Source organism: Manis pentadactyla, chromosome 5 (assembly GCF_030020395.1).
Source record: "Manis pentadactyla isolate mManPen7 chromosome 5, mManPen7.hap1, whole genome shotgun sequence".
In the NCBI taxonomy this organism is placed as follows: Eukaryota; Metazoa; Chordata; class Mammalia; order Pholidota; family Manidae; genus Manis; species Manis pentadactyla.
Genome location: NC_080023.1, coordinates 150,373,772 through 150,398,794, shown reverse-complemented (window position 1 = coordinate 150,398,794; position 25,023 = coordinate 150,373,772). Strand labels below are relative to the sequence as shown.

At 46.2% G+C, this 25,023-nt stretch overlaps 2 protein-coding genes across 5 annotated transcripts in view; one reads left to right on the top strand and one right to left on the bottom strand.

Moving 5' to 3' along the window:
• Positions 1 to 12,148: 12,148 nt before the first annotated feature.
• Positions 12,149 to 19,651, bottom strand: PCED1A (PC-esterase domain containing 1A). Of its 3 annotated transcripts, none has more exons than XM_036924677.2 (8): positions 19,377 to 19,651; positions 18,264 to 18,405; positions 17,645 to 17,724; positions 17,298 to 17,536; positions 17,047 to 17,197; positions 16,683 to 16,929; positions 14,796 to 15,065; positions 12,149 to 14,474 (listed from the first exon to the last, which is right to left on the bottom strand). In XM_036924677.2, the coding sequence occupies exons 2-8, from the start codon at positions 18,385 to 18,387 to the stop codon at positions 14,227 to 14,229; spliced, it is 1,359 nt and encodes a 452-aa protein (XP_036780572.1). In that variant the 5' UTR covers positions 18,388 to 18,405; positions 19,377 to 19,651; the 3' UTR covers positions 12,149 to 14,226. The 3 variants fall into 3 exon arrangements, with proteins under 3 accessions (XP_036780572.1, XP_036780571.1, XP_036780569.1); XM_036924676.2 differs by lacking the exon at positions 19,377 to 19,651 and adding an exon at positions 18,716 to 19,068 and having other exon boundaries at positions 18,264 to 18,582; XM_036924674.2 differs by lacking the exon at positions 19,377 to 19,651 and adding an exon at positions 18,716 to 19,067.
• Positions 19,136 to 25,023, top strand: part of VPS16 (VPS16 core subunit of CORVET and HOPS complexes) — a 24,908-nt gene continuing 19,020 nt past the window's right edge. For both annotated transcript variants that reach the window (XM_036924673.2, XM_036924671.2), the window contains exon 1: positions 19,136 to 19,338. In XM_036924673.2, the coding sequence (XP_036780568.2) occupies positions 19,286 to 19,338 (53 nt within the window). In that variant the 5' untranslated portion in view covers positions 19,136 to 19,285. The remainder of the gene's footprint in view (positions 19,339 to 25,023) is intronic.

Genomic DNA, 25,023 nt, shown 5'->3' with positions numbered 1-25,023 from the left:
TTGTGAGCCCAAGGCAACACCTATATGTGAAGTATTTTGTCAAGCTCAGAAAATTGTAAGATACTGTATTGAACTCTAGGAACATTCTGTAGGCTCAGAAGGTCTTGACCCCAAAAGCTGTTGAAAAAGCAGGAAGCATTCCTGGGCACTCAGAGATATTGCTGTCATAGATATAGCATGGTCCTGCGATGGTAAACAAAGAATGGATGGATATGGACAAGATGTAAAAGGTCATGTACCATGAAATCTCAAAATGTGCAGATGTTGAACTCTTCTAATTGTGAAATGCTTGGAGCTGGCGCTTGGTGCCAGGATATGTTTGCACAGCTGTGTGAGTGGGGAAAGCAGAGCCCATAAGTTTCTAAAGCCGACCCAGCAAGCTACTCACAGCACCAGGAGGGCCTTGGAGGGTGGTACCCTTTGATGCCTACGATGCTGGCCCTTCACACATAAGCTAACCCTCCACACACAACAGTGAGTGGTCAGTTATTACCAAGTAAGGCACATGAAAGACAGTCTCACCCACATGCCCTCCATCCCACTGCTGACCACCACCTAATCCCTGACCCACCCCAACTCCCCAGTCCTGACTCCAATGCATCTCCAACCCTAAAATCTCTGCTTCTGAAGCCCTGGACCCAAAGTCCCCCTCTCCTGCTACCTAACCACTCAGGCCCTAGGGACCAGCCCTTAGAACCCAGTTTCATTTTTCTAAAACCCTTTTGCTCTGGTTTGTAGCCCTGGTTACATGCCACTGGTAGATGCCTTCAGCATCAGTCAGTGCCTGAAATCCCAGACTCTGTCCTTCCCTCCCATTTCCTTGTGGTTCTCCCTGAAAAATGGCCTGGTATCAAGGCAGGGCAAGGCAGGACATAGAGATGGTATAGCCTCATGGTTAGGATAGGCTCTGGTGTATTAGCTGAGGCTGGGTTTGCATTCTAGCTCTGTCATTTTCTAGCTTCATGGCCTTGGTAGAAATTGCTAAACCTGCCTGAACGTCATTTTCTTCATGGGTAAAACAAAGGCAAGAACATCTGTCTTAGGTCCCCTGTGGTGCTCTTGGCATGTGGGCTAAATTGTTGTATTAAGTTGTCTTACCACAAAGTGTAGCTATGCTGATATTGTCCCATTCTACAGAGAAGTCAGATTCAGGATAGTCACTTGCCAGTGGCGAGGCCAGGTTGTTTAAGTCCTCATCCACCCTAACAGGCTACTAAAAGGAAAGAAATGGATGAAATACAACCTAACTGAAGACCCCGTGTCTTCTCAATGACTGTTTCTAAGAGCTCCCAGCAGAGATAAAGCCAGGATGCCAGTCTTGGTTCCATCATTGACTTGATCATGAATCTCTGGCCAGGAACATTACTCCAGAGCCTCGGGACCAGTCTGAATAAAAGAAGAGGTTTTGGCTCAAACCAGACACACTGAGTTGGGGGAAAAGGGATCAGGATGAGGTCAGAAGCAAGGAGAAGGCCTTCCCCCTTCCCCACATATATACGCCTTCCACCCTCTGCTGGTGTGGGATAAGGTGGTTCAGCTTTACTTATGGCAATATTTACCAAATGACATCAACATATACCCTGTGGGCTGGCAACCCAAAATGAATTTCCACATATGCCCATGAGGGTCTTGCTCCCCAAAGTGTGGCCCCAGGACCAGCAGTATGGGCACCACCTGGAAACTGGCTAGAAATGCACAGTCTCAGGCTCCACCCCAGGCCTGCTGACTCAGAGCCTGCATTGTAAGAAGAGGCCAGGTGATCCACAGGCACACTAATATTTGGGAACTGCTGAATGAGAGGCGGCATGTAGGAAACAGGTGATTGCACTGTTACTAGTGGAGGAAGGAGATGGAAAGCTAGAACATGGTGGACAAGCAGGGTGGAGAAGAGGCAGCAGTTAGAAGGGGCAGAGACCGTATCTACTGATAGCAGAATACTTTAGTGAAAAGAAACTGAGAGTAGTTTTTTTAAACAAATTTAAAATGCATGCCAGCAAAGCAAGACTTTCTTGTTTTTGGCAAGAATACATAAAAACGAATGATAAATAGAATGGAATGGAATGGCCAGTGCTAGGGGCAGGCAAATGGGAATGGAGTGTACAGATAACAGGGAATAAAGTGAGGGACCTTGCAGAGAGCAAAGAAACATTGTATCCCGAATGTCATTCCTGAAATTCCTTTACATGTAGAGAAAGTCTCCCACTTAGAGATAAAAGGCTTAAAAATGCAAGCATGGGGAAAAGGGACACGCTTGAACCAAGGGGTTCTAAGCCTTTCCCATTTGGGCCAAGAAGGGAAAGCTGTCCCACTGGCCTGAGTGACCCGGGCAGCTGAGTCCATATCTTTGCCCGCCCTTCCCCATTCCACCCCGCAGCCTGCTCTGATGAGGATGGGTGGGAGTAGGGAATCCAGTAACCCGTGTGGCCTGGCCAGAAAAATAATCAGATCGGACCAAGCACAGACCTGAGCGGAGGAGGCGTCTGCGGGAGGTCCTTTGCATCTCACAAAGCGCAGAGGGAATCCACAGCAGCATGCACACCAGGGGGCGCCTAGGAGCAGGAGCTCCCAGTAGGACTTCCCTCTCCGCCGCAAGGAACAAGCAGCAGTGAGTAGGAGCGGCTGGGTTAGGGAGGGTCCAAGAGGGCGGTATCAAGGGGGCTCATGAGGCTGGGGAGCACCCCATGAGACTGTGTTGTCCGTGGCCACCCTGGGGAAAGGAGAGGGGTCCCCGGAAGGAGGCTGTGCGGCTCCCGGGAACCTCTAAGGCGCAGTTTCGGGAAGCCGGGAGGGGGCGCGCTGCCTCAGACACGCGTGTGCAAAGGAAAGGGTTATGAAGGGAGCGGCCGCTCACCGAGAGTTGGTGGCCACAGAGGAGGCGGGAGAAGATCGGGTTCTGGCGGGAGGAGAAGCGGTCTGCGCGGCGCAAGAGGTCGCCGAGCAGCAGGGCAGGTGCTGGGTGCTGCTAGAGCATAGGCACTGTGCAATCCCCTAGGCTCGGATGCGCGGAGAGGGGCCAGCGCTACGGCTGAGGGTCGTCGAGGCGGGTGCGTTGATCGCGGCGACAGAGCGGAGCCAGCAAAGCTGGGAAGGACGCGGCGATCAGAATGCTGCAGGTAGACGCGCAGAGAAGGTTGTAGACATTCCGAAAAATCTATACCCCGCCCCCGGAATCACAGCTTGCAGACCGACGGTGCAAGGCGCGCCCCCTGGTGGAGATCGTCAACTCCAGCAATGAAGGGTCGGGCGAGGCTGCCGTGGGAGGAGGGAAAGAAAGACGGGAGGGGTACCTCGCAGTCTCGGATACCTGCCCTGGGCGCGAGGGCATATCCTGGGGCTAGGGCGGGGCATCATCGGCCCACTGTCCTCGCGGTGGCGGTTTCGTAGACGCCTCACCCTTAACTCAAATCCCCAGCCTGGTCCTCCAGCCAGAAAGCAAGAGGCATCGAAGGCAGAGGTCATGAAATCCTAGAAAAGGGCTCAATCTAGGCTGCTTCGCTGTGTCCTGGACTTCTGACCCAGCCCTAATCTGTTACCCCATTCCTCCTGCAGCAAAGAGCTGTCTTTTGTCAGGTTCCATTAGCATCTGGATGCAACCAACTTTGGACAAGTTATTTTTTCTTCTGAGCAAACGTCTCACCATCTATATTCTGGATCTTGCTTCCCTTTCAAGTATTTTCCGTCTTAAAAATAAAAGTGTTGGGTTGAATTTGTTCTCAGTTCTTGACCCCGTCACAACAACTGAAGGGCAGAGACACAGTGAAGCGAAGCAAAAGTTTTATTTGAATACACTCCAAGGGAGGTACAGACTAGAAAAGTAGACAAAGGTTTACTTGCGTAAAAGCAGAGAGGAAGGGGAAGCTCTTTGACGGGAACTCGCAAGGCTCAAATACGCTCTCAGTAGCCCCTCCCTAATCTGAAGTAGGACAGAGAGAGTGAAGATTTGTGCTTAACGTCTGGAAAACAATGAAACAGCAAAGTAACAAAGACACCCCTGGAAGAGCAGAGACAAAACATAGTATACTGAGCAGTAGGAAGTCTTTTAAAAATACCCACTCCAAGAAAGGGGAGTGAAGGCAACCTCAGAGAGGAGATGCACCTAAGGGCTTAGGATTCTTCTGTCTTTTAAGGCTTCCAAGAATGGGGCAAAGGGCGGGGGTTGGGGATTCCAAGAATGGGGCAAGGCTTGACTTGTGGTCTCAAGATGTGTCTCTCCGGTAATAGACGTTATGTCACTAGCCACACAGTCCTCTAGATAATTCTGTAGGATAAACTTCCAGTTCTTCTCCAAGATAGTAGTTTCCCTCAAGCACTGGGAACCTACCAGTTAAGGCTGCTTGCCCTGCCTTAAGGTAGGCTGGGTTATTGTCTGATTACCAAAGAATAGGTTAGGAATCTTACCTCCTAACTCCCTGGTTTTTAAAATGGAATCTTAGCCTTAAGATGGAGTCCCTCCTGTTCTTACTACACTATTTATATCTTAGCATTTTTCATAAATGGCAGGAAAACGTGATCATGATGCTTGTCCCAGGTCTCTGCCCTGTCTCACCACCATTAGTTGGAGCAAGTCTCAAAGTCAGCCCAGATTCGGAGCAAGTGGAATGAACTCACATTGCAAAGGTCTGTGGGACCCCTGGAAGATTAGCATGACCCCCCTGCCTCCATTATGTGTCCTCCATCTTGAATAACTATGACCCCTGCCTCCATTATGTGTCCTCCATCTTGAATAACTATGACCCCCTGCCTCCATTTTGGGTCCTCCATCTTGAATAACTATGTCCCCTACATGACCCCCCTGCTTCCATTTTGTTCTGTGTCCTCCGTCTTGAGTAAGAAGTTTCCCGCTCAAGCCACGCCCATTCTCACGGAAACCAAGCCCAGCAACCTGTCCAACAAGACCCTGACCCTCCTCAGCCAATCAGCTAAGGTCACAATAAACCACCCCCTTGGAAAGCCCCTACCTGTTTTCCAAAAGTATAAAAGCAAAAAGGGAACTTTATTCAGGGTCTCAGACCGAGTCCTGTGGTTTGAACGGGCCACTGAGACCGTAGTTCGAGCTAGCAATAAAGACCTGTTTTGCTCTTGCATCTCGCGACTGAGTCTGGTGACTGCGGCTCCACACGGGGGACTCAAGGAAACGGCACAACAGGGCGTTAACTCTGTGAGTCCTTTCTGGCTCGCTGGCTTTGTCTGGTGAACTCCCACAGATTCTGGTGCGCCCTACCCTATTTTCACCCAACTCTTCTCAGTCTTTCTACCTAACTAAATAACTTGATTTAAGATCTGTTGCTTCTGTTAGGCAGGAAAATAGGAGCAGGGTGGAGAGAGAATTAAGGCCAGTAAAGCCCACTACAAGGGGCTCAAAAAGTTAACCAGTTAAAACTAGAGACCCAGAAAAGAATCAGAGTTAATGAGTTAATCAGTTAAAGCTCAAAAGGCCAGGAGCAGTTTGGCCTGGAATGTCTGAATATTCTCCAGATAAAGGAGGGTACCTCAGCAAAGCCCATGTCTTTATTTTGTTCATCATGCAGTCCCAGCTTATTTTTAACTTTACCTATATGCTGTTTTTTCTCCTTCAGCTCTAATCAAGTAATTTACAACCTGGGCAATTAATTTAACGAGCAGGCCCAGCTGTAAACAACATAGTAAAAGAAAGGATTCCATCTTAAAGGTAAGATTGCATTTTAAAACTCAAGAAGAAGTTAAGATTCTTAACTTACTCTTTAGCAAAGAGACAATAACTCAGCCCACCTTGGGGGCGGGGGCAAGCAGGCTTGTTGATATGCTCCCAGGCCAAGAAGCCGGTATCTCAGGGAGAAATCAGAGCAGTAAATTTCTTGTGTTACGTTAATTTTAAATATTTGGGGACCATTTAACAAGTCTGCACCCCCAGTCCTTTTTCACATTCCTGAAAAATCCTTAAAAGGGAGAACTCTCAACCTTTCAACTCCTCTCTCTGAGGTTGCCTGCACTTTCCAAGTGTGTAACCTTTTAACCTTAATCTGTGGGACCCCCGGAAAGTTAGCTTGACCTAACTCACTCCATTTTGTGAAGCTTAGCCTAACTAACTCCATTTTGTATTAAAACCCCAGTCCTAAGCAAAATAAGAGATAGGAAGTACCCCATCCCTGGAAAAACGACAAGCTAGAAATACCGAGAAAAACCACAATAAGTAAATATCCATTTTGCTGAATCTGCCCCTTGGAAAGCCCCTAACCATTTTTGCTACATCTGCTAACTGGTAATTGCTTTCAAAAGGAGTATAAAAGCAAAAAGGGAACTTTGCTCAGGGTCTCAGATTGTGTCCTGTGTTCTGACAGGCTGCTGAGACCCTAGTCTGAACTAGCAATAAAGACCTGTTTTGCTCTTGCATCTTACGACTGGGCTTGGTGACTGCGGCTCCACACGGGGAACTCAAGGAAACGGGGCACAACAAATCTTTCTCTCTTCAGCCTTTCAGGGTGCCTCTCCTCCCTGAGGTCGCCTATACTTTTTCTCTCTTTAAGTAACTTTAAATAAAACTTTTACTCTGCTTCACTACTGTGTCTCTGCCCTTCAATTCTTTGTTACGGTGGGGACAAGAACTGAGGAAAATACACAACACCTCCCGAACACTTCTACTTGATTTTCTGGCCTGTGTCTTCAAATGTCTAACCAAAAAACAATTTTTAGAATTGATATGTGAAATTGTGTATTTATTTGCAAAATATTTGTAACGTATGTGAAAGTTGTGAAACCTTTTGAACCTAAGGATACCACATAGGATAGGGCTTTCTTTGTGTTCGTCTTCCTGTGTGTACAAGCTGGGATTCCCAGACAATGGCATCTGTAATTGCTGTTCATAGGCACTTTTGACTTGATACTGATTTAAAAGGAACTGCTTGTGTAGACTTGTGGACACTGAGAAGTGACTCGTGGCTACCATGGGGGAGGTATTGGGGTGAGTGGGTGGGGAGGTTGAAGGGAATAAAGGGGCACAAAAATTCTACATCATAATGTAGGTTGGCCGTGGGATAGTGGTACAGCATGGAGAATATAGTTAGTGATTCTATAACATCTTCTTATGTTGACAGACAGTAGCTGTACTAGTAGGGGGGAGGATTTAATAATATGGGTAACCACTGAACCAATGTGTTGTATACTTGAAACTAATATAAGATTGTATATCAACTATACATCAGTTAATAAACAAATAAAAGGAACTGCTTGTAAAGTTCTACCATTAAGAATTAAATAGATTACTGTAGAGTTTTTGGAGTTTTACCTTTACTTAGTTAACAAAATTCCTTTCCATTCCTAGATTGCTAGCAGTTTTGATCATGAATGAATGTTGAATGATAAAATTGTTTTCCCTGTATCTACTACAAGGAATATTTGGTTATTCTGTTTATATTACATTTTTAGATGTCTTTTAATATTAAACCATTCTATCCTAATCCATCTGGTTCCCTTTTAATAGACAAATAATTCACACACATTTTACATAGAAGTGTTAGGAAGGAAAGGACTCGGCTTTGTGTTGCAGGGAGGTTGGATACAGTGAGACGAGAGACCAAAGTCAAGAAAGCAAAGTATGCTTTAATGCACTCTGCCTAGAGTAACAGCGTGCAGCGCGGGCCTGCCTAAGGTCTAAGACAGGCCCGGAAGCTCATTCTGAGGTTTTTATGTGGTTTTGGTAGGGCAGAGAGGTCCTTGATTGACAGCTGTCAGCTCTCTAGGCTTGTTCTGATTGGTGAGATGGGGACGGGCTGTGCTGTGCCTGTGCTTCTGATGTTTCTTATCTGGGGAGATGCTGGACATTTCCTGAGTCATTCTTGGATCCTGTGGCTTCATCTGATTAACTCCCTGAGTTATTTCTGGCTCTATCTGATCAACTCCCTGAGTCATCTTTGGGGGGCCCTTTCTCCTTTTCATCCCACTCATTTCTGTCTTTCTGTCTAACAGAAGTAAAAGGTACTAAATCTTAAGGATACAGCTCAGTGCATTTCTACATATTTGTGTGTGTGTCCATGTAATTACCACCCAGATCAAGAACTTTTCCATCACCCCATAAATAAAGTCCATTATACCCTTTGTGAGGGCTAAAAATTAACTTGCCATTTCTGCTTCTGTATTAGTGCTTGCCTCGGTAGAAGTGGCAGACAGCCATATCCTGTTATTGCAAAACTGATTTATTGAAAGAATTGTTATTTCAAACTGGTGCATACTAGCTGACCCAGGAAGAAGCAACTGACCTAGAAACTAGTCTCAGGCAACCAAGCGAAACTAGGACAGTTAGCCAACAGGAAGTTCAGAGAATATAAAAATGTTGACCAAACTCTTGAGGTTGCTGTTAGCCGATCTAAGGCTGGCAGCCTCTGTGCAGGTGGCCTTATTGCTAATAAATAACTTCTTTTTCTCCTGTATTCTGGTTGTGGTCTGGTGTGTCTGTGCTCTCCTGGTACAAGCAGTTGGTCCTATGAAATTCGGGACTAACACCCTTCCCAATCAATACCTCCCCCAAAAGTTAACCACTATTCTATCACTATAGATAAGCTTGTTCTTGAAATCATACAGAATATATAATCGTGTAAAATATATTCTAGTGTCAGGCTTCTTTCAAGTTTACATCTGTAAGATTTATCAATGTGGTTGCATCTGTCAGCAGTTTGTTCTCCTTTTTTAGTGTGTACTATCCCATTGTCTGGGAAGACAATTTATCCACTCTCCTGTTGATGGACACTTGGCTTGTTTTCAAGTTTTGGCTGCTATGAATAAAAGTTGTATGAATTTCTTGTATGAGTCTTTTGGTAGACAGATGCATGCATTTCTCTTGAAGTGCAATTGTTGGATTATAGAGTATATAAATGTCCAACTTTAGTAAATGCTGCCCAGAAACTTCCAAAATGATTTGTGCCAGGCTGTGTGATTCCACTGCTTTCTTCACCTATCCACCTAAGTCATTGTCTGTGGTTTCTGCTGGCCATCAGATAGGTATTTACACTTGTTTCTCACTTTTGGTTGGAGGAGGAAATACCATCTTTATAGCCTTCAAACTGCACAACCTCTTCTTACCTTTTTAAAGCCAAAAACAAAAGTTTGGTTTAACATTTAAAAAAACACAATTACTGTAATTCACTACAATTTTAAAAAGTTAATGATCATTCCAATGATGCAGGAAAAGTCATTTGGCAAAATCCAAAATCGATGCCTGATTAGAAAAAAAGCAAGCCCAAACCAAAAAATTTCTCTGCAAATTAGGAATAGAAAGAAACATCAACTTTATAGAAGGAATCTATGAAAACCTATAGTTAATCTCATACTTAATGGTGAAAAAGCTTGAATAGTTTTCCCCTAAGACCAGGAACAAGACAAGTATGTCTGTACTCACCATTTTTTAAAATTAAGGTATCATCAATATACAATCTTATGGAGATTTCACATGAGCAACATTGTGGTTACTACATTCACCCACATTATCAAGTCCCCCCCACACCCTATTGCAGTCACTGTCTACCAGCATAGTAAGATGCTATAGTCACTACTTGTCTTCTCTGTGCTATACTGCCTTCCCTGTGACCCCCCCCTATATCATGTGTGCTAATCATAATGCCCCTTAATCCCCTTCTCCCCAACCCCTTCCCTTTGGTAACCACTAGTCCTTTCTTGGAGTCCGTGAGTCTGCTGCTGTTTTGTTCCTTCGGTTTTGCTTCCTTGTGATACTCTACAAATGAGGGAAACCATTTGGTACTTGTCTTTCCCCGCGTAGCTTATTTCACTGAGCATAATACCCTCTAGCTCCATCCATGTTGTTACAAATGGTAGAATTTGTTTTCTTCTTATGGATGAATAATATTCCATTGTGTAGTGGGTAAAATTGTAACATTTCCAGAATATCTCGCCTGGCTTTAGGACATCTGCATATCAATAGGCATTCAGAGGTGGAAAGAAGTGTGGCTTTGGTAGTTTGCATCATTCCCAGGGGTGGAGAGAAGTTTATTTCCATATCAATGGATAATTACCTGGGCAAGGAGGGCTTATCTGTGCCTGAGGTGAGGAGAGGGCTGGTTTTGCTTCTGTTGGAGCAGGAGAAACTGTCCGGGACTGCAGCTTGTGAGCAATAAATGGATTTTAAACTTTATTTCTCCCTTTGACTGATTTCGGTTTTTAGAGGTATTTTGCCCTGGGATTTCCTCTCCCCAGACTTACATGTATATGTACCGTATTTTCTTTATCCGTCCATCTACTGATGGACAACTAGGTTGCTTCCATATCTTGGCTATTGTAAATAGTGCTGTGATAAACATAGGGGTGCATGTGTCTTTTTGAATCTGTGTTCTTACCATTTCTATTCAGCATTGTACTGGATGTCCTATTCAGTGCATTAAGGAAAGAAATATAAATAAAAAGCATAAAGATTGGAAAGCAGAAAGTAAAACTGTCTTTATTCACAGACAACAGGGTTTTCAATGGAGATTCCATTGGAATCTATTAAAAAGCTAGAGTAGGTGAACATAGCAAAGTAATTAACATATGTACATGGTCATGGTTATGATACAAGGTAAATATAGAAGAATCAACCGCATTTCTGCACTAGCAATGAATGATCAGAAATAAAAAAATTTTAAATAGTATCATTTACAATAAACATTATGAGTAGTAAATTTGACAAAAAGGTGGGAAGGTCTGTACACAGGTAAGATATTGTTGAGAGAAATTAAAGACCTAAATAAATGGAGATATCTTGCTCAATGGTTAGATGATCCAGTATTAAGATGCCAATTTTTCCAAAATTGGTCTATGTATTCAATACAATCACAATTAAAATCCTAGCATTTTCATAGAAATTAACCAGGTGACTTTCAAACTCATCAGGAAATGTAAAGAACCTAGAATAGTCAAAGTAATTTAGATAAAGAACAAAATTGGGGGGGTAAGACGATTTCAAGACTTACCCTAAAGCTATAATAATCAAGAGTGGGGTATAGGCATAAAGATAAATAGGTCAGTAGAACAGAGTAAATCCAGAAACCGATCTACACATGTATGTACAAATTTTCAACAAAGTTGCAAAGGGAACTTAGTGGAGAAAGAACAGTCTTCAACAAATAGTGCTGGAATCATTGGATATTCTTATGCGAAAAAACCTTTTTTTTCAATTTATACCTTGTACCATATATAAAAATTAATTCAAAATTTGGACTTAAATGTAAAACCCTCTAGAAAAAACATATAGGACAATAGCTGTGACCTTGGGTTAGGTGAAAATTAAGTGTGAAAGCAAAAGCATCATCCATAAAGGAAAAATTTAATAAACTGTCCTTGATCAAAATGAAAGTCTTCTGTTATTCACTATTTTGTATATGTGAAACCATCGTAAGATTGTATTATTTTCTTCTTATGGATGTTTTCTTCTTATGGATGAATTTTAAAAAGTTTTCTGTTCTTCAAAAGAACAGACAAATCACAGACTGGGAGGAAGTGTTTGCAAACCATACATCTGATAAAGGACTTGGATCCAAAATAACTCCCAAAGCTCAATAATAAATTTTTTTAAAGTCGGCAGGGGAGAGGAGGAACAACGAACAGAAACTTTACCAAAGATAGAGAGATCACAAATAAGCACAGTAAAAGATGTTCAGCATCATTGAAAAATCATTATGGAAATACAAATTAAAACCATACTACGCATTATAATGGTTAATGTTAAAAAGACAGACCAATACCAAGTGTTGGCAAAGTTGTGGAGGAACTACAACCCTTGTACACTGCTAGCAGGAATATAAAATGGGATGTTCATAGCAACCTTATTAGTAATTGCTAAAACCTAAAAATAATTCAAACTTCCATCAACAGGTGGATGGAAAAATCAACACCGGCACTATCCTGTAACAGACTACTACTAAGCAATAAAAAGGAGTGAACTACCAATATACCACCACAGATGAATGTCCATGTTATTCTACTAATTCTATTAATTAGACTGAACAAAAGAAGCCAGATGAAAAAAACAATGCCTATTGAATGGTTCTATTTATATAAAACCCTAGGAAGTGTCAACTGATCAACAGTAACAGAAGCAGATCAGTATCAATGATTGCTTGAGGATGGCAGTGGGGAGATGTGAGGAGGTTGTGCAGAGGGGCTGCAGGGAAGAATCATAAAGAGGAAAGAAGGTTAATTTCGTTATCTTTATTGTGAAGATGGTTTTACAAATGTACACGTCAAAACATCAAATACATTTGAAATGTGCAGTTTATTGTCTTGTCAGTTATACCTCAGGACAGCAGTAATCTTTTTAAGTATAAATCCATTTCCTTGCAGTCAGAAAGCATTTATCTTTCACCAATGCATACGGTAGAGGTACTTAAACACTAAAATGAACTCAACACATCACCTATGCAAGTAACTGGATAATGTCCAGAAGGCAAGTTATTTGCTTTTGTTTGGAAACTTCATCTGGTTAAAATGTTCTGAAGGCTAACTGCACTAGTTCTCTTTTCTTAGAAGACTTTCTTTCCCTTGGAAAAAAAAGGTTGACATCACGACTGGAATGCTCATGCATCTTTTACTCCTTTCAGGAATACCTTGGTATGGCAGAGGAAAGGACACTGGAGCCATTCTTTAAAACCCAAGCTTCCATATTTGAGAGGGAGTCTATGTAAAGATTGTCTTATTAAATGACTTGCCAAAAATGAATGATTTTTGAGACAATGAAGTTTGAATTCTCTCATGCTTAACTAGCCAACAATGTGCTTACCTACTGGAAAAACAAGATTTTCATCATTTTTACATCCCAAAATGAAGGCAGAGAAACAATGTATATAATATGTATTTCATTATATATGTGTGTATATACACACACACATTAAAATATATGACTCTTTGGGGGCTATTTTTTAGGTTTCTTGTCCCTGGTCACAACTGAATAAAATCCGTATCGAGGGAGTCATGTGTCTTGTACTGCTTATGCTTATGTGACAACAAACTGAAAATTGTTATCTCCATCCTATTCTTATGATAGACTTCAAATCTCTCTGTTGGGACGCTAAAGAAAAGGTGATGAAACCTCACTGTGGGCAACAGGAGCTACCTAGCAAGATGTGGAGGACATTAGAAATGCAGAGGTAGAAAACTCACATTGTCTGTACCAGTTTCCCCAGCACCAGCATGTGTTATCAGCTCCCTTTCATTTGCACTTAGTAGGTTGCTAGCAAGGATCAATACTTTTCTGGTCTATTTCCATCTCCTTTTGCATGAGATGTTACATCCTTTGCCAAGGTAAGTTTTCAACAGCAAGTATGGGAAGTCAATACAAGAAATCTGTATCCCTCTCTTTCATCCAATTCTACTTGAAGGTTATTTAGTGGGTCTTCAGCTCTGCTGCATGTCACATTACCATGCTCCATTCTCCACCTCCTGCCACTGTTCAGCCCACACTCCTCCCTTAATGCTTAGTAGTCAGGAACCTAGGGGCAAGACCACTTGTCTAAGCTGAGATGTACTCTCCTAACTTCCTTACAGTTTGGCACAGCCCCTCCTTGGAATTCTCCCTTTGCTCCTCCTCTACACCCTTCACCCCACCCCACCCTCAGGAAGTTGATTTATGTTCACTTTGCTTCCATTGCATGTTATATGGATCAAATAATGGGTTTCTAATCAGTCTCCCCCTTGGATTTGGGAACTTATTTAGTTCCAATTACTGAGTGTCCACCATGTTCCAAGAATTATGCAAGGTAATTAAGATACATGTTTATCTCCAGAAGTAGATGAATGTTGAATGTATACATGAATGCATGAGACTGGGAAATATATGTAAGAACTAGCCAAATCCCAAACTCCATACAAAATATTAACAATTTCAACTCAGCCCTTGATATTTCTCAATCCCAAAATGCTGCTGGCAACAGGAGACCCCTCTAGGACTTTTGTTAAGCACACTTTCTGTGAGGGTGGAAATTAGTATGTGAGATAGTAGAAGGGACACATTTGTTGATTTCTAAATAGCATGGGATGAAAGGTCCAAAGTCGGAGACAATCTAGAGGCAGCCTCCCAAACTCTTTAAGATCATGGTTTGGGTGACCCACACCCTTATCTAGGAAGATGCCACTCTGTTCTTCCATGCCTTTATTGGTGACAGCAATGGACAAGAACAAAGTCAGGCGTAGTGGACACCCTGACCTGGTGCCTGGGTGGCAAGCAGGCCCTGAAGGGCCATTGGCACATCCAGTCCCAGCCCAAGATCCAGTCTACCCAGGCCATGTCCCTGAATGGGCAGAAGGCCGCCTGTCCAGTTTGTACGTGTGGATCAGTCTGTCTGAGTGTCTGACCCGCTGCCTGCAGGGCGCCCTCATCCTTGGCACATGGTAGGGGCCACTGGGAACACAGCGTGGCATCCCCCGGTGGACCACTGGGCCCCGGTGCTGACCATGGGAGACAGGGCCAGGGACTGGAGGTGGCAGGGGGCCAGGCACAAAATTCACTCCAGGGCCACATCCTAGAAAAGAACCAGTCATTATCAGAATGGGCTCCTGGCCAAGGTGAGCCCAGCTCTGCCCTTAGGCAGTTCTGGTCCTCCAGGATGAGTTTCTCTGGGCTTCAATTTTCCTACCAGCAAAATGGCAATACCACTTCCTCTACCTCCAAACCAGGATACTGTGACAATCAATGAGTTGATTAAGAGTCTACAGATGCTGTTCCAGACTCAGCAGTGACTGAACCCAATCCTGGGGCCACAAGGAGCTACCCAACTCCTCTCAGCCCACATGAGCACAGGAAGCTACTCGGGCAGGTGCAGGGGGGCTGCAGAGGCACCTACCTAAGTGGGGTGGCATTGAGAAGTCCTCCGTTGGATTATAATTGAAGAATTCATTGGGTGGGAAGGGCTGGCCTGGGAAAAAGGGGGCATCCTGGGGCAGGGGTGGGAACAGGGGAGGCAGTGAGGGCTGGGGAAAGGGGTAGGAAAAGGGCATGGGAGGAGGCAGAGGGGAGGGGCGGGGTAAGGCCAGCTGCTCCCCGAAGTCTGGGGGCTGCCCATGGCTCCCCTGGAATGGATGATCCGACTCTGGCCAATCCTCAGTCCACGGGTCTAGAATGGGATGGTGGTTTTAGTTCTGGGAAGCCAAGCTGCCCTGGACTCTTGCTGTCCACACTTTCCAATGACTCGCTCTTCTCAGAGAACAGGGCCACCAGGCAGGGGCATCCTCTGTCTCCAGTTTTCCTCATTCCCTGGCACTTCAGGCCAAGCCCAAGGTTTGAGCCTTCTGTCTTGCTTTTCTCAAAAGCCAGGGGATCTGCCCTTGTTCTGCCCCCTGCTCCCTCCAGAGCCTGCTCCTTGCATTCCCTGCTCCTGGATCTGGAGCTTTTTCCTCTCCCAGTTCTTCCCTGGCTGATACATGAGCTTGGTAAATCTCCCTTAAAAACCTAATGACCCTGTCACTATCTCTTCCCATGAGTCTCCTGTCTTTCAAACTTCCACAAAGAGTATATTGCCTGGTTTCCACTCCCTCATCAACTGCTCACTGCCTCTTTTAATCCTACTTCACTCCAACATTTTTCCTACTAAACATAACCACTCACTGCAAATGTAACAACTTCCTTTCTTCCTGGCAGTCCAATGCCCCGTCATCCCAGAAAGTGCCTCCCTCCTCATCTCCTTTTGTTTCCCCCACCAACCCCTCTTCCCTTCCAACTCCAAAGTGTGGCCATTCAGCTCTCCTGCATGGTTCACACTCAGGCCCTCAGCCTCCATCTCTCTGCTGGGACCACTGACTCCAAATCCACTCATTTCCACAGTTCCTCAAAGACATCTACCCTGACAGAACTCACCAACTCATCCTCCCACCCACCTCTTCCTTTTGATGGCTCTGTGTATATAGCTCCAAACTGGGTTCTGGAGACCTGAGCCACCACCAGGTAGCCTTACAACTTTTGAGCATCCCTTGCTTTGCTAGATCAGTTCCCTCATCAGAAAAGCAAAGACACTGGACTATTACACAATTAAAGTCCTGATTCACCTTCCTGATGCTCCAACTCCTGGCTACGAAATCCTCATAGTTCACCTCTATGACACTGCTGCCCCTCTGTGCCCCCACACCCTCTACTGCTGCTAGAAACAGCCTCCTAACACAACCTGTGCCTCCAATTCAACACTATCCACTGTGTACTGTGCACACAGCAGCTGGGCTAGACACAGGCCAAAAGGGATGAGCTCTCAAGTGAGGCAGGAACCTGGCCCTTTGAGGACATGATATGGGGAAAGCAGACATGGAAACAATCCACCAGGATGCTTGCTTTGCTCCCTTCGTGAGCAAGCGGGAACTGGGAGGCTGACAGCACCAGTCACGAGGCTTCTTTGCTTCTGCCACACTGCACAGACTGCTCTTCCTATTTCTGTCTTCCCACCCTTGCACCTATACATAGCTAGGTACCTTCTTTCCCAGGAAAGGCATCTTCTGACGTAATTTCTCTAGGTGCCCAATGCTTGTATAAGCTCACTTGGGTACACAGAGGTGACTACCTGGCTAGACCATACAGAACTGGAACTTGGACTGGAATGATCTCAATCCACCCCAGGGATGAGGAAGGGGCACTCAGGGGCCACAACAGTTCTTCAAGGGGCCTCTACAATCCTTGAGTATCTGTCCTGTCCCCTTTCTGAGGGCCCCCTCTGCACCACTATCCTTCCCCCTCATGTAGGGCTCACCAGGTGGACAGTCACGCTTGGGGAGCTCGACACCCCAAGCATCAGCCACATGGGTCAGAAGCAAGTGTGAGAGGTGGCGGTGGGCATGTTGGTCCCAGTGCACACCGTCCCAGTGCCGGTGCCGTACTGCATGCCGGAAATGAAAGTGGAGGTCCAGGACATCGAAACAGTGGTCCCCAGCCAGCGTAGCACTGTAGAAGTTCCCTTCAACCACATCTCGCCGCAGAGAGCCCGCCAGGGGCTGGAGCTGAGAGATAAAGCACAGCATCTAAGAGCTGCAGAAGGAAGCAGGGTCGGGAGGGAAGGTCCTCTATCTACCCATCAGCTGCCTCCTCCCCCATCCTGAGTTGCCCAGGTCACTTGCCTCTGGCAGAAGGAAACCCCCAGTGACACGTTCCCCCAGGGGCATCGCCATGTTCCACACCAGCAGGCAGGAGTCTGGCAACACCTGGTCCATACGCACAAAAACCCGCTCCAGGTTCTCTCGATAGCTCTCCATTGAGCAGCGGCCATACCTGTCAGGCACCACACAGGGTGGGCAAAAGCACAGCGGTGGATGGCCTCTGGGCCATACTTCCACCCCCAACCAGTATTTCCCTCTCCCCCTGCCCCAACCTGGAGATATCCCAGAGGCAGGAGTTGATGATCACCAGGTCCGGGGCAGGCCCATATGTCAGCTCCTCCAGGACGGCCTCGAGGTACTCGGAGTAAACTCGGGTGAGGAAGTAGAAGCGCACAAGGTGGTGGCCAGAACCCGAGCAGAATTGGCGGACCTCACGGTACTGTGTCCCGTTGTGCAACTCACCCAGCTGACCCCCAGCCACCAGCTGGTCCTGTTCAAAGCTCAGCTCCCCCTGCCCACCCCCCGACCCAGCTGATCAGACCCATGCCAGGAAGGAGGACCCTGCCAGGCCAGGGTCTGTGCCCACCCACCCCTGGCATGGTCACCAATCTTCCCTCACCTTGGCTTTCAGCTGGGCAGCTGTGAGCAGTGAGTCTTTTTGGAGCAAGAGCACCAGGTCCTTGTACACAGCCCGCTGGACTGCAGGGAGAGTGAGATCCTGAGGCTAAGACAGGCCTCACCCCATCCCGGTTTCTCCCAAGTCTAGGGCTCCCATCTTCCCAAGCTGGGGTTGCCCAACACCACTTCCGTGGAGTGTTGGCATTAAGGCGGAAGAAAAGAGGTTTAATAAAAGTCCTGACCCTACCTTTGTTCCTTAAGCTGTATACTACCCCCCACCTTAACACACAATGACCCAAGATCAGCTGGCACAAGTAAGTAGGGTAAGTCACCCTGGAGACAGGTAACAATCCAGCACTCTCCCATGAGGGAAATTATGGAGGACTGTCAGGGAGAAAAATACTGAGCAAAAAAAAAAACTTTTTTACTGATGGGGTAAAAAACTTGACAGGCTACATCTGTCAGGACACCTGTGGAAAGTGAATGGCGGAATAAGAGAAAACCTACTGGACTGGAATAGACTAGGGGTCAGAAAGGAGGTCTGAGATGTAGTCGAACGATCCAGACAGAACGGGCTACAGGTGTGAGACCAGTACTTCTGATCCTAGAGGGTCACTCACTTGAGTCCCCCAAGATGACCACGAACTTGTTGTGTAGCAGCTGCTGGACTTCCGAGGCCTGGAAGTGGACCATGGCGCTTCGCAGCGGGAGGCGCCGCTCCTCCTTCCTCAGGCAGAAGACCATGCCTCCGACAAGGACGGGCTGCGGGAAGATGCCACTAAGCCGCGCGAGGGCGGGGACTCAGGGCAGGTCGGCAGCAAGGCCCGCCCCGGGGTAAATGAGACTTCCGCCACCGGCCTCGCTCGGGCTGCTCCAGGCTACAGCGATGAAGGGGAGGCAGCACAGGAGGGCAGAGAGTAGCGCCGGCTTCGGTCACACCTAGTACCAGCGCCAAGGGGCCGCCAGGCCTGCATACCTCCAAAGCAGAGGCGCTTCCCGCGCGGCGCCGCCCTGCGCCGCGCCACGTGCCGCCGCCTCCCAGCGCATGCGCGCTCCCGCTCGCGCCATTTACCGAGTCTCGGGGCTCCGCGCTGTTCACCCGCAAGCAGAGCAGACCCGGACACCGTGCGCCACACCCGAAGCGGGCTCGGGGCCTAGCCTCACGTTCCCGCACCGCGGGAGGCCAGTCGGTTCTGCACAGCCCGCACCCGGCAAAACCCGTGCGTCTGGGTTTGCCGTCGGTGCGCAGCCCAGCGCCCAGCCTTCCCCATGCGTGCGTCGCCGCGGCCCCGACGGCGCCACAGGTCTCGGCGCCCCGGGCGGCGACGCTCACAGTTCCCACTTCCGGTCACCCATGTCCCGCCCTGCGCGACCCCTCCCAACGCCCGAGGGGACAGGAAGGAGGTGGGGTGGCCGCCGTTGGGGGCAGGAGACAAAGCCTGGCCCACCCGGGCAGGCACGAGGCCCAGGTATGGGCGGGGGAGCGGCGGCGGCGGTCCCGAGCAGCTGCCCACAGTGGTGATGGCCGTGGCAGCGGCCTCGCCACGTGATGCGGATGGGCGGAAGCGGAAGTGCCGGCCTGGAGCCCGCGCTTGAGAGGAGTTCCCTGCGCGCTGCCTAGCTTTCGTCCCCTGCACCAAGCATGGACTGCTACACGGCAAACTGGAACCCGCTTGGAGACTCTGCCTTTTACCGGTGAGCCGCCCCGTCTTCCCGCCCACGGTCCGGCTTACCCTGTTCGCCCGCCGGCTGGAGTCTCCGGGCGGAGCCGGCGGTGCGCGGCCCCGTCAGCACTGGGGTCCGCCCCTCGCCTGCTCTACTGCTCTTAACGCACAGCCGGCTTTGGCCAGGGAGCCGGGCCTTCCTCTGCTCCAGAGTAGTATAGTTGAGTCAAGCACTGTGGTCGCATAAGTAGGGGCAGAGCCCAGCGCTGAAGCCCAGGTCTGTCAGCCTCTGGAAGGATGCTTAGATCACGTTGAAGGAGGTCGCCCGTGGCTGACAGCCAAGTGTCTATAGCCTCTGCTGGGAAATGCTACTGAAGTCTGAGGGGGCGGGATCGCACGGCAGGCGGGGTAACAGTGCTGACCCAGGCTGGGAGAAGGTGGGGAGTCTTCTGTGAATTCAGGGGTAGCGTGATTGAGGACTTTCATGGGAGTCCTAGAATCTTTAACCACTGATCTTAATAAAGTGTAAACTGATTACATCATTACCCTGGTTAGGATAATTCAGTAGCTTTTTCTGTAGGATAAAATACAAACTCCATTTCGTGGAATATCTATACATCAGCCCCAGTTTGTCTCTCCAGCTCCATCTCCACCCTCCTACCCAAGTTGTGTGTTCAGTTGCCCAAAATTACAGGGCCCCAGCACACCATGATGTTGCACAGCTATTGAGTTTGCAGCTGCCTGCCGTTCTTTTTGTGGGCACTGTCATTTCCCTCTAGTTGAAGGATTCTTTCCGAAACCTTCCCTGATCACAGTGGAGTCAGCTGACTTTCCTTTGGTCCTCACAGCGCCCACGGCTTCGATCTGTTTAGTGTTCCACAGTAGAGCAATATTTGTATAGGTTTCTTCTGCTCAACCAGGTTTTTTGAGGGCTGAGAGCATGCTTCTTGCATCTATTTCCAATGCATTAGAACAGTGCCTGCTACTTAGTAGTTGCCCAGTAACGTTTTTAAAAACACTGTATTGATTACAACTAAAAGCCACAACAACATCTCATTGGGGTCTAATTTCAATAGAAAACACTCATTTTTGTCAGTGAAACTATGTACTGTTCTTACATGTTAAAACTTTTCAATGTAATTTTTAGGTGCACAGAATGTCAACCCTCAACATTTCCAACATGGACAAATGCCTTGTGGCGATTTTTAGAGATCTGTTGCATATATTGTTTATTTATAGTTTGTGTCTTTTATAGATATGTCTGCACAGTATGAAAAAGTGGCAAAAATTTTGTTAAAAAGCAGTCAAGTCAGTAGAAAATAACAGTAACTTCAACTGTTTTTGTGGAGAAGGGATGTGAGTTGACAAAAGCAGCCATGTAATTTAATGATGACACACAGCATACACTTAAAAAATATTTTTTTTGATATCGTTAATGTACAATTACTTAAATAACATTATGGTTACTAGACTCCCCCTATTATCAAGTACCCCCCACATACCCCATTACAGTCACTGTTCATCAGCATAGTAAGATGCTATAGAATCATTACTTCTCTGTTTATATTGCCTTCCCCATGTCCCCAACCCCCTACATTATGTGTGCTAATCGTAATGCCCCATTTTCCCCCTTATCCCTCCCTTCCCACCCATCCTCCCCAGTCCCTTTCCCTTTGGTAACTGTTAGTCCACTCTTGGGTTCTGTGAGTCTGCTGCTGTTTTGTTCCTTCAGTTTTTTCTTTGTTGTTATACTCCACAGATGAGTGAAATCATTTGATACTTGTCTTTCTCTGCCTGGCTTATTTCACTGAGCATAATACCCTCTAGCTCCATCCGTGTTGTTGCAAATGGTAGGATTTGTTTTCTTCTTATGGCTGAGTAATATTCCATTGTGTATATGTACCACATCTTTATCCATTCATCTACTGATGGACACTTAGGTCAGCGTACACTTTTCTAAATATTAACTTGTATTACTTTTGAAAATGAACATTGCCTATACAGGTTTGTTGAATCAGAGAGTACTAAAAACGATGACCTCATTACCACAGAGCTTCTGTTTATCACATGAAGTCTTTACTTTGTTGATACACATGGAAAGTCTGGAATGAATTTTAAGTATTGAGTGAATGCCACAGGCACGACCTTCATGGCTAGCATACCCTTACCTGTGTTGTGCTGCCAGAAAGGAGAAGCCTAGGTTTTGCTGTGGAGGATATGTGATTTTTGCTAGTGGATGTAGAATCTTACTATGAACTAGACACCATGCTAAGTACTTTTTGTATATTAACTTGTTTAAGTCTCAACCCCTGGAATCCTTAGCTCCCATCTTGTTGATGAGGAAACTGAGCCACAGAGAAGTTAGTTGGGTAGGGTACATAGTTAGTAACGGGGTAGAGTCAGGATTTGAGCCCAGTGTTCTAGAACCTATTCTAAAACATAGATTTTTTTTTTTAAACAAGAAAATATAATAGTGTATTCTAGCTTCTTAATGAGAGTGGAAATGCTTTAAATACACGTACTTGATTTTGTTTATGTTTGTGCATAGCTTTATGCTAGACTTAATATATGTTTGAGCAAGGGAATGAATGACAAGTGGCAGACACTGCATTTCAAGTCTTCTCTGTAGGACAGGATTCTTTTGCATTGGAAGTAGTGTGCTGGAAAACTCACCTAATTTGAGAAGGCAAGGAGAGGAAATGGTGACTGGCTCTTATGGGGCTCCCATCATTTTAGCCATTTTTATCCACAAACCCAATTTGAACTAATCCCATTAATTAAGTTTGTTCAACCTTTTGTCAGACTGAGTGTAGCATATGGACCAATAAAAAGGCATCTGCCCTCATACAGCTTACAGACAGCTGAGAAGGCAGTTGATAACCACTAATGACTCAGCATGGGTTTAATCATAATCACTATAATGGAGAGGTTTAGGGTCCTAAGAGAGCAAATAGCAGCCTGGGAGGTAGAGGTAAAGAAGACTTTTCTGAAGGAAATAATAATACCCCATTTGGGGGATGAGTAAACTTAGATGCAGGGTTGGAATGGGGAAGAGTGTATACAAAAGTCCTGAGGCAGGAAAGAGGGACACTCCCAGGGACCTAAATAGAGAGAGCCAGTGTAGCTGGAGTGCCAGAGGCAAGGAGTGAATGCAAGACAAGCAGTGAGGTGAGGTGCCTTTCTTGTAGCTGCCACAACCTGCTGGGCCTTGTAAGCCACCGTTATTTGAAGAACAATGGGAAACCCTTAAATGAAGGTCTCTTAATGAAAGGATTGATGTGACTGGATATGCACACGTTTGTGTGGGCGAGTGGGGGACAAGCTGGAAGGGACAAGCAAGAATGGAGGCAAGGGAGACTGGTCTGGAGGCCCATGAAATAGACCAGGGAGCAGCTGGTGGTGGTAAGCACTCGAGCAGGAGTGGTGGAGAAGGAAAGAAGGGGATGTTTGTGAGATTTTAAGAAGTAAAAGTGAAGGAGATTGCAGTGGGTTCCACTTGGTAGGGAGGAGGAAGAGCAAAGAATCCAGGATGACTTGGATTTTAAGATAACAAAAAGGGAAGAGTGAGTTTCTTGGGAAGAGGGTGAACTTGATTTTGAACACATTGTTTCAGATACTTTAGAAACATCCCTCAAGTAAAACAAAATAGACTTGAAGATACATTATGTACCTCCTGAAGCTCTTTGAAAGAGGTTGAACATTTTAGTAGGTTTTTTGATGTTTTTTTGTTTTGTGTAGGTAAACATGAACATTTTTAAAATTGTGGTTAAAAACATAGAACATAAAATTTACCATCCTAACCATTCTAAAGTACTGTCCAGTAGTGTTAAATATTTTGTATTGTTGTGCAACCAATTTCTGGAACTTTTTCCTTTTATAAAACTGGAACTCTGTATCCATTAAATAACAACTCCCCATTCTTCCCCTTCCTCAGTCCTGGTACCCACCATTCTATTTTTTGTTTCTATGAATTTGACTGTGTATAGCTCATATAAGTGGAATCATCCATTATTTGTCTTTTCATGACTGGCTTATTTCACTTAGCACACTTTCAAAGTTCATCCATGTGTCAAAATTTCATTCTTCTTAAAGGCTGAATAGTAGTCCCATTTTGTGTACATACCACATTTTATCTATACATTCATCTGTCAGTGCACACTTGGGTTACTTCCATCTTGTGGCTATTGGGAATGATACCACTATGAACATGGGGATACAAATATCCCTTCGAGACCCTATTTTCAATTCTTTTGGGTGTATACCCAGAAATGGAATTGCTGGATCATATGGTAATTCTGGGTTTAATTTTTTGAGGAGCCATCTTTCTGTTTTCCATGGTGGCTGCACCATTTTCCATTTCCAGCAACAGTGCATATGAGTTCTTCAGTAGTATTTATTTTTGAGGCAGGCTGGAGTTAAGGAATTTCAGGAGTGATGTGGACTGTCTTTCAGGCCTAGGGATTTGGGAACTAATAGATTATCCCCCAAAGTTAGCCCTGATGTGCCTTTCCACCCCCACAGTGGTCTGATAGTCCAGCCCAGACAGTCTGGAGACATCTGTTTGCATACAAAGACTCCCCTCTCACTTAGTGGACTACTCTTTTCCAGCAGTTCAGCTTCACTGTCACAGGGATTTCTTCACTGTTTTCCTGGAAGGGCTGGAACTGGGGCTGCCAGAGCTGCTAGTTAAGTGATTTCCTGCCAGCGTCCATTCACTGCAGCTGAGGGGATTTCCACTTCCAGGACCTGGCAGTAGATGAGAAAGGTGTAACTGGCCTTCCTCACAAAGTCCACACTGCTGGGCCCTTTGGAGAGGCCCCCCTTACTGCTGTCCTTACTTTGCTGAGCCACACTCAAGGTTCAGCTTGAGTCACCTCACCTTGAGAAGCCTTTACCTTGAAAGTTTGAGGAGGTAGTCCATGCTTTGTTGCTCTTTACTCCCTGACCATGCCCCTGTCCCCTGTTCAGGGGCTCTGCCTCCTTCCCACCCCAGTCTGTGTTGCTGCCAGCCTCCTGGAGCACATCCCTCATTAATTGTTTGATTGGACAGCCTACTAGGCATCCCAGCTTCTGCCACCTTCCAGGGGGACTTAAGTGGCCACCTGACTTCTCAGTTCCATGAGCTCTACTCAAGTGATTTTATCCACTTTCACCCCACCCCTTTGCTCTTCCAGAAGTGCTCTATCTCTGAAACATTAAATTCAGGCAGTTCCTTCTCTGACCATTAGCTCCTGTCCTCACTGATGCTCTGATCCCTCCTTTTATACCTCCCCTCACTGGGATCTCTATTCTTGGAGCTCCCTGTTCTCTTTGTGTCCACATGCTGAACCCCCTCCTATAAATGTGTCCCTCTCTGTCCAGCTTGGAGTACACCCATAGTCAGTTCAGTTTCTTGCCTTTTCCCTGACAACCTTGTTCCTTTCTCCTTTGATTGCACGTGCCTGGCCCAGAACCACCTCGCAGTTATCAGCCACTCACCATCTCTATACCTGTGTCCACGCTGTTGTGAGCTTCCATGCAGGCCACACACAGGCGGGTTGGGACTACAGATCCATGCCTGCCAGCCTCAGGTGGACTCTCACAGTCCTGTATGTGGGGTCAGCCTATACTCACTCACCATAGGGCTCTACTTTTCTTTTAAAAGATTACCTAAGACAATTAAAATGTTTTGGAAATACTGAAAATTGAAATCCTCTTGGCCTCTCCTTCCAACAGC